At 41.4% G+C, this 9,538-nt stretch overlaps 1 protein-coding gene across 1 annotated transcript; it reads right to left on the bottom strand.

The window, feature by feature from the left end:
- Positions 1-6,970: 6,970 nt before the first annotated feature.
- LOC102832936 (keratin-associated protein 2-1-like) lies at positions 6,971-7,351 on the bottom strand. Its single transcript, XM_006833675.1, has one exon. It carries the CDS (start codon positions 7,349-7,351, stop codon positions 6,971-6,973), a length of 381 nt encoding a protein of 126 aa, XP_006833738.1.
- Between the last annotated feature and the right edge of the window lie 2,187 nt (positions 7,352-9,538).

The following is a 9,538-nucleotide window of genomic DNA, read 5'->3' on the forward strand; positions in this document are numbered from 1 at the left end:
GGTGAGGTGTGGGACTGGTCTGGGTGAGGTTGTTGAGAGCAGGTGGGTTTTCTCAGGTGTGAATGTCTTCCTCTTCCTCTGGGCCCTTTATATACCCTGACCAGGTGCAGCTCACTAGCCTTGTTTATCTTTTAACCAATTAAGTAGAATTTTGTTTTGACTAATGTTTACATTGCTAATGACATACTCATGACCTCATTAAATAACTCTTATCCCCAAATATGAATGTGTTCATGAAGTTCTTCATTAAAATCTAAGAATGCACAGTCATTGAGATGATAGTAGCTGTTAATTCTTATTTTGAGTAGATAACACCAGTGAAACCTAGGTGAAAATAACCCTAAAGGAATTACCATCTTTAAAGGTACAGCGATGCCTAGAGCTGTGACTGGATATAATCCTGGGACCCAGTAGGTCCTTAGACAGATATTAGACATGCCTTTCTCTGTGCATCTCAGAGATGTGTATTCACAGGTTCCTTGACATAGTACAGTGTACTTATAATGTGTCTTAAATAGGATATTGTTGTTGTAAAGTGCTGTACAGTCAGTTCTAACTGATAGTGACCCTGTATAGGGTTTCCAAGGAGCAGCTGGTGAGTTTGAACTGCTGACCTTGCAGTTCAAACCAGCCTTCCAGTCCAATACTTATCTTATAATGCCATACCAAGACTACTTAAATATGATAGCTCATATAAGGGAGGGACAAAAATTTATTTTTTTGTAGACATTGAAAGAAAACATTCAATATAGTCATGGGCTTTTTAATTTGTCCAGATCAGGCTGTGTGCAACTCTGGTTCTTTTAGCCACGCTGTTGTTGTTAAGTGTTATGGAGTTAATGATGACTCAACAACCCTTTATAGGGTTTCCAAGGAGTGACTGGTGGGCTTGAACTGCCAATCTTGAGATTAGCAGTCTTGTTCTTATTCTAGGATGCCAGCTTTGTTTCTGAGCTATAACTTTTCTTTGTGTGTACGATGAAGTTGTAAAATAAGCAGGTTTCTTTCATACCTCGACATGGGTGCCATGCCCATGGAGTGACAAGATGGAGGATTTTTCCACCCACATCACAAACACAAGCAGTACATTGGTCAGGGTGGTGTTTGGGGAGGCTGCAAACTGGTTCTGCTCTGGCTCTGTTAGGGGTGTGCAGGACACTCTAGTCAGGAAGCATCACCATAGGCAGTTTAGGAATTATGTGAGAAAATAGTCCCATCACTTTTCAGGCTAAAGCTGACTCATCTGACCTTGTTTTGGATCACTTTAGTCATTTTTATCCAAAAGAATGGGTCTCCTGACCCTGAAGCTAATGCTCCCCCAGTGGAATTTCAAACATCATTTCAAAACATTAAAAGGAATGTTAAATCGACAGAATGAAATGCAGTGTGTAAAAGCTATACCCATTAGGTACAATTAAGGAGACAGGTGGAGGAGTGGGGAGCCAAGGGCAGGCTCATCGCTGCAGCATGTCACGTCTCTCACAGGTCTCGTTCTGTCCCTTGTCCAGACGCACATGGCAGTTCTCAGAGGGTAACTGGTACCAGATCAAAAGGTGTACATTTGGTTTAATTTTTCTTCATGTGGGCCTTTATACTCATATTTTACATAATGGGAGCTTCTTTGAAAGACTTAAAAAACAAAAAAAAACTTGTAAAGTTAACAGTAAGTTTTCTTCTTTGAACACATCTTACTGAAAGTTATTCCAAAGAGATTTTTTTTTTCCTTTTTTTTTTCTCTCACCTTCCTAAAGATCCAGAAGGATGGAGTCTATGATCCCTTCTTAAGCTCTTTTACTGTCTACTCAGTCTAGGAAACTCATCACCACGTCATATCCAAACGTCATTTTCAGACAGAGAAAATATGGGTTATTCTCAGTAATTTACGGTACAGGGCTCTGTCATTTGACATTGGTGGCAGTTATATGCTGTTTTCCAATGGCCTTTATCTTAAAACAAGATAACCCTCGCTGTGAAAGCTTTGACTCTTCCTGGCTATGTGGCCATATTGTTTTTGTTGTTAAGTACCATCAAGTCAGTTCCAAATATGGTTTTGGTGGGTTTGAACTGCCGACTAGTGAGTTTGAACTGCCTGCCTTGTGGTCAGAAGTCTAGTGCTTATCCTACAATGCCACATCAGGGTCATAGGAGATGATAATCGTACGGATTTATCAGGGTTGTTGCTGCTAATGGTAAATGGACAAATGTTTGTAAAGTACTAAGTACGGCACCTGGCACTTTGTGACTTCCAAGTCTTTGTTGACTAAATGAATGTTTGGAAAGATCATGCTAGATCGGTGCCATGTTTTATGCAATAAACTCTAAATTTTGATTTTAGAAAGAACAACATGTTTGATATGGCAAGAGACAAGTTCTCTATTCAACTACTACAGAATACACATTAACTAAAATTATTCAGTGGTGGGTCTTATTAATAGCATGAAACAAAATAAAAATACTTGAAAGGAAGAGCTAGCACTCCAACTCTTGGGGCATGGATCTCCTTAGAGAGGTTTCAAACCATCACGAACCAGTCCGTGAGGAAGTATTTGTGTCAGAATTGTGGGCAGTGGTACAAACCCTACTGAGAACCCCACAGTCCCTGCAACACAGAATGACGTCACAGAAAACCTTAAAAAAACCTAAAAACAACCTCCCACTAATTCAAATGTGCAGTGGCTCGCTAGGGTAAGCAACGGACTGAGAACCAAAAGGTGGGCAGTTCAAGCCGTGAAAGAAAGATGAAGCTTTTGGTTCCCACAGAGATTTATAGACTCAGAAATCCTAATCAGGGTTACCGTGAGTCAGAACCAACTCAAAGACACTTAACAAATATTGAAACAGATTCTTAATCTTAGTAGCCAACGTATTTTGTGTAACAACTACTGGGTTTTTGCTTAACAGTCACATTGTTTTTTTGTTTTTGTTTGTTTTGTTTTTTTATCTTCCTCTAGCCGAGAGTTCTGATCATCAAGCCATCGAGGCTAAGTCAAATAGGTACTATCTGCAACTTTGGGTGTTCTTGTGCATCTCCCTCACTTCAACATCAGCTGGGTGCTTCGCTCTCAGCTCTAACCCTCCATGGCTATGTCCTTGTCCATGGGCTCAGGTGTCCCCAGGTCTCACCTCTCTTTGGACCTACCAGCCCTTCCTCTTCTCTCTCTCATCTCCAGGTCAACAGGAGTCTATGGAACATGGTCAAAATCAGCCCATTTTTTCATTGCTGCCTTTCCCTCTCTTCTACTCACCAGTAGACCAATGTGATCACTGGTAAGCTTACATGTCTGCTCATGTATTCCCTTTGTGTTTCAGTCTTAGAGGGGGGTTTGTCTTGAATGGACTTGATTGCTTACATTGATGGCTTCCCGGCAAACAACTTGCTTATTCTTGTAGTAGCCAATCATACTGCCATTTTTGTTTTGGGTTTTTCCTGCTGATCTTTTTTTGAAGATGTATCTTCTGTCACTCTAGCTGTTTCAGTGTGCTTGTCCTTTCTGGTGGGAATGCCCCATCTCAGAAGGTTCTGGATAGGGCTCATGGTTCCACATTGCATCCTATACACTGGAAAGGCTCCACAAGAGGCCCCTTTTACTGGGCAAGTTGTAGAACCCCTTTTAGGTATTCCAATCTGTTATAGGCTGAAGATGGCTTACAAGCTTTCTGTAATCTTGTCTCCCCACATTCCTTTCTATCCCACTCAAGTGTCTATTTTACAATAATAGGCAAGGGAAACCAATATTCATAAGACAGTAAATCGTCTTAGTATTATTTCCCCTCTTCAGGCTATGCCTTGATTCCTGTATCACAGAGCCCTGTTGTTCCAAGGTTGAACACGCATCACTATTTACCTCTGTTCCTTTTAGCCTATGCGAACCTGTCTCAGTGTTCCCCTATCTACCTTGTTCTTCCACCCCTCCCACTTCTTGTGTAGTGCCCTCCCCAACACCCAAACTGTGATATGTCTGCCCCCTCCCCTGTGCTGTACTGTCGCCTCCCTCCACCTCCCCCAAGTCCTCCCACCCCATTCCCATCAGTAACCAACAAATAAATTTTTTCCCTTTAATATGGGTATCTTTTCTTAAACTTTTACAATAATGGTCTTATGCAATAAGTCACATTCTTTTTAATATAATTTTAATATTACAATGTTAACATGAAAAAATTATTGTGTTTCTAGTTCTTGATTATCTGTTCAAATGGAAAAAAAACCTACATGTAATCTGAAATGGCTACCAATTAAGAGTCCTTAATTTGGAACATTCCAAAATCCACCTTAGTTTATGCAACTGAGGTGTTCTTGTTGTTAAATGCCTTATAGTCGGTTCCGACCCATAACGACCCTGTATAGGGTTTCCAAGGAGCCTGGTGGGCTTGGACCATTGAACCTGTGGTTCAAACTGACTTTGTAGTCCAGTGTATTCACCCACAGCACCATACCAGGACTCCAAAACTGAAGTACTCCTTAGATATTTTTAAGGCATCAATACACATTTAAATGGAAAAAAAAATTTTTTTTTCTCACAAAATTGTGTAATATTTTACAATTTAATCCCACCCCCTGACACTAAATATATGCCATTGGCAATTGCATGGTGTTTTCTAGTAGGTTTGCAATCCTCAATATTTTAACTTTATATTTGCTGTTGTTAGGTGCCCTTAGGTCGGCTCCTACTCATAGAGACGCTGTACACAACAGAATAAAACACTGCCCAGTCCTGTATCATCCTCACAATTGTTGTTCTGCTTGAGTCCACTGCTTCTGTCACTATGCAGTCCATCTCAGTGAGGACCATCCTCTTCTTCTTTGACCCTCCACATTACCAAGCACAATGTCCCTACTGACAACATGTCCGAAGTATGAGAGATGAAGTCTCATCATCTGGCTTCTAAGAAGCATTCTGGCCGTGCTTCTTCCAACACAGATTTATTTGTATTTCTGGCAGTCCATTATACTTTCAGTATTCTTCTCTAACACCATAACTCAAATGCATCAATTATACCACCTTCCTTATTTACTGTCCAACTTTCACATTTATATGAGGTAATTGAAAATACCATGGCTTGGGTCAGACACACTTTAATCCGCAAACTGATGTCTTTGCTCTTGAATATTTTAAAGAGGTCTTGTGCAGCAGATTTGCCTGATGAAATAAGTCATTTGATTTATTGACTGCTGCTTTCATAAGAATTGATTGTAGATCCAAGAAAAATGAAGTCTTTGACAACTTCAATCTTTACTTTATTTGTCATGACGTTATTTATTAGTCAGCTGAGAGGATTTTTGTCGTCTTTACTTTGAGGCACAATCCATACTGAAGACATTTCGAGTCTTCTTCACTTTCAGTAAGCAAAGTACATATATATATATACACATTTATCTATAGTTAGATAAATAGATACATATATAAATAGATAGATAGATGTATGTCTGATGCTATGGGTTAATGTGCTGCACTACAAAGTCAGTTTGAACTGCAAGGTCAGCAGTTCAAGCTCACCAGCTACTCCTTGGAAACCCTACACAGGGTCAGTATGGGTTGGAACCAACTCAACAGCACTTAACAACAGCAATAACTATATATGTATGCAGATACTGCTCTCCTGTGTCTATATTGCATATGTACTATTTGGCATTTTCTTATTACTACCTCATCTCCCTAATAGGTTATACCCATTTTGAAATGAGGGCTGGTCTGTATTTATTTATATTTTCCAAAGGAGGTCAACTCAGTACCTTATTTATAGATGTTGTTAAGTGCCATCGAGTCTGTTCCGGCTCTTAGTGACCCCATATAGGGTTTCCCAGGAGCTGCTGGTGAGTTTCAACTGACAGTCTTGTGGCTGAAACAGACCTTGTGGTCCAACACATTATCCTGCAGCACTACACCAGGACTCCTTACTTACAGTAGGTACCTGATAAGCATGTGTGAATTGACTGCAGGTGATTAATTTGCTTGGGGGAACAAATGCATTAATGTGCAAAGCCTAAATACCAAGATAAGCAGCCTTTTGGAGCCAGTATGGGTTTATCATCCACAAGAGTGGACATTGTGAACCATCTTCTACCAAATAATCAAATCTATAACACAGTAAAGGTAGTGTATGACTTGAACCAGCAGCTACAATTGGGCACAAGAGAGAACAGAGCACAACTACTTCAGGCAGATATGCTCATGTCTCCTACTGTACTGAAGGGAAGCATTGGACTTCAAGGTCTGTCAGGAGGCTCACACTGACCCTCTGGACCTCTTCTGAACATCAGTAATCATAATAGCTTAGTTAGTCTTTCATTTCTCATTTTTCTTCAACTTCAAAAGCAGAGGTGACTGTCCAGATGTCAGCTAAGGGTCCTTCTGCCTTGAACACAGCGGACTTTCTATGTTGGGCTAACAGTTTTGTTAGTTCAGTATACACAATCTATCAGAATGGGAATACAGGTTATCAACCCAGGAAAACAACCTTCTAATGTGCTCATTGTTGAAGGACATTGCTCAGGGGCATGGCAAGGCCCAGGACTGTGGACACATGTTTCTTTACATATGAAGCTGTTCTCATGATCACTTTCCTCTGCTACTGTACTATGCCAATGCCATTTACAGTTTTAGCAAGAAAGCATCACAAACTCCTGTTATTTTAGAACTCAATTTAGAGGGCGATTCTGCATCTTTCTTTGAATGCCTCTGGACCAAACAGCAAGATAGAATTTACTGAAAGGAAATATCACAAAAACCATGACTTTTATGCTGTGAGAATTAAATTTATTAGAAAATACACAACATGACAGAATAATGATGATAGTGTATCTTCATTAGTAGTTCATAAGAAAAGGTGTCTTCAGTATGTAGTGCAGACTGGTTTCAGAAGATGAGGAATGGGTTGCTCAAGAAAAAAAGCATGTTCTGCCTTGAAGCTGTGAAGGATAGTAGGGGATCCTCGGCAAGCTACTAGGGAACCCTTAGCATCAGTGGGCTCCTCAGCAGCAGGAGGGCCCACAGGTGGTGCGGCAGGGGGCAGGCTGGCAGTAGGGGGGTCTGCAGCAGGGGGACTGCACAGAGATGGGCTGGCAGCAGGTGCTGGCCCAGCAGCATGGTCTGCAGACCACGGCCGTGCAGGACGTGGGGCAGCAGGAGATGGGCCGGCAGCAGCCTTCCTGCAGGCTGCATGGGTCACAGCAGATGGGCTTGGGGCAGGGCTCACAGATGGGGCGTGTGCAGTGGGGCACGCAGGTCACGGGGCGGCACACGGTGGTCTGGCAGGACACAGGGCGGCAGCAGCAGGGGTCTCTGCTGCAGCAGGGCTGACAGCAGCCTCCCCCACAGGAGGAGAAGTTGGAGCCACAACAGGAACCGCTCATGGTGAGGTGTGGGACTGGTCTGGGTGAGGCTGTTGAGAGCAGGTGGGTTTTCTCAGGTGTGAATGTCTTCCTCTTGCTTTGGGCCCTTTATATACCCTGACCATGAGCTGATGACCCCCAGGACTCAAAGTCATTTCCCTGTTTTTGTTTATTTGTTCTGAGATGACACAATCAGGTTAGAAATTTCTCTAGACATCTTTAGTTACACAGGTAATCATAAAAGGCCTTTGTTTTCCTTATTTAATGGAGACTCATTATGTTTTGCTATTTATGGCTCAAATATGAACTTAATGACCTTAACTTCAAAGTCTCCAATTATCTTCATAATTCAGCTATGTGTGTGCCAGTTGATGTTTTGATATCACAAGGTAGCAGTCATGCTGTTAGAATTACTTAGGAACCAAACCGAAAGAAAAGCCATTGTCATCGAGTCAATTTCTGCTCATAATAGTAAGGCTCCGTAGGGTTTCCAAGGCTATAGATCTTTACAGAAGCAGAGAGCTACCTCTTTCTCCTGCTGAGCAGCTCATGGGTTTGAACCAGCAACCTGTCAGTTAGTAGCTGAGTGCTTGGCTTGCTGTGCCACCAGTACTCCTTTAGTTAGAAACAATGAAAGTACAGTTCCCAAGTTCTCAGTGTCTGCTAAGCTTTCTGGGCAAAACAAGTTAAAAAGAATTCTATTGTTAAGTGTTGTGGAGTCAGGTCCAACTCATAATGACCCTGTATAGGGCTTCCAAGAAGCAGCTGGTGGATTTGAACTGTCGACCTTGTGGTTTATAGTCCAGTGCTGATTCTACAGCACCACACCAGGAGTCAAGAAGTAGTTTTAAGGGCATGATTGTCAATAAACAAAGAGTATTCCAGATCAGTTTGGGGAGTTAGTGGGCCTCTATCAGCAGTGGTGTTTGCCTTAGATTTATACTCATTGATTTCTATTGTATTTTTCCAAACCAAGACGGATGTCATCATTTATAATCTTCATAATGGCCAATACTATTGAGCTCTAACTATGTTCTACATATACACTAAATGAATTAAATGTGTTAATTTATAATCCCACTTAGTGTTGGAACTATTGCTCATTTGAAAAACATCTGTGGGAATATTACATTTTTGAAAAACTCAGGAGTTGAGGAATAGGAATGTATCATATTCCATGTCTATAAAGAATGCCTGTCTTATTTAGTAATTTTAATCAGTGAGTTCATTTTTTGAAACAATTGCTGTTTATCCAAAGACTTTTTTTTTTTAGAATCATCTGAAAGAATTCTGTGTCATAATAATATCCTCAGGAACTGGAAGAATTATTTCCCATATAGCTTTTAGAAAATTCCAGTACATACCCTAAGGGGACAGTCTCATAAACCCCAGAAAACTAACCCTGTTGCCATCAAGTTGATTCCAACTCATAGCTGTCCCTTAAGGGTTTCCAAGGCTGTAAATCTTCATGAAAACAAACCGTCACATCTTTTTCCTGAGGACTGGTTATCAGCTTGAATGACCAACCTTTTGATTGGCAGTTGAGCACTTAACCATTGAGCCACCAGGGCCCCTTGATAGTCTCATTTATTTTTGTCAAGTTCTGACTCATAGCTACCCTGTATAGGGTTTCAGAGGAGCAACAGGTGGGTTTGAACTGCTGACCTATGGTTAGCAGTTCAGTGCCAATCCTACAGCTCCACACCAGAACTCCATGTTGCTGTTGTTCAGTACTGCCTAGCTGGTTCCACTCATATAGGATTTCCGAGGAGGAGACACAGCTAGTGCATTTGAACCACAGCAGACCTTTTGTTTAGCAGTCCAGCACTTATCCTACAGCATCACACCAGGACTCTGTTGTTGAACATAATTAAGTGATCATGGGGCACAATGAACAGTCATCAGTATGGACAAGAAGTCATCAGTATGGACAGTCATCAGTATGGACTTTGAAGTCTAGGTTACCGTCTATCAGCATAACAAAACTCCCAGGCTGTGATGCTGTCTCTTGCCTTACCTTACTCTTCCTCCAACTTCTGCCCATGCTTTATGCTGGACTCCATTCCTGCTTATCAAACCAATTGTGATTTCACCATTTCACACTGTTGGGGTCTGTAGGAAGTCATCACTCAGCCATTTTGTAACCTCTGCCTCCAGATTGACATGACCTGTCTCTGTTCAACTAAGTCTGTTCTGGTTGAAATCTTT

This window comes from Chrysochloris asiatica, unplaced genomic scaffold (assembly GCF_000296735.1).
Source record: "Chrysochloris asiatica unplaced genomic scaffold, ChrAsi1.0 scaffold00007, whole genome shotgun sequence".
Lineage (NCBI taxonomy): Eukaryota > Metazoa > Chordata > Mammalia > Afrosoricida > Chrysochloridae > Chrysochloris > Chrysochloris asiatica.

Excerpts from the sequence above, each read along its gene's own strand:
- LOC102832936 (XM_006833675.1), bottom strand. The coding sequence starts at position 7,351 with ATGAGCGGTTCCTGTTGTGGCTCCAACTTCTCCTCCTGTGGGGGAGGC.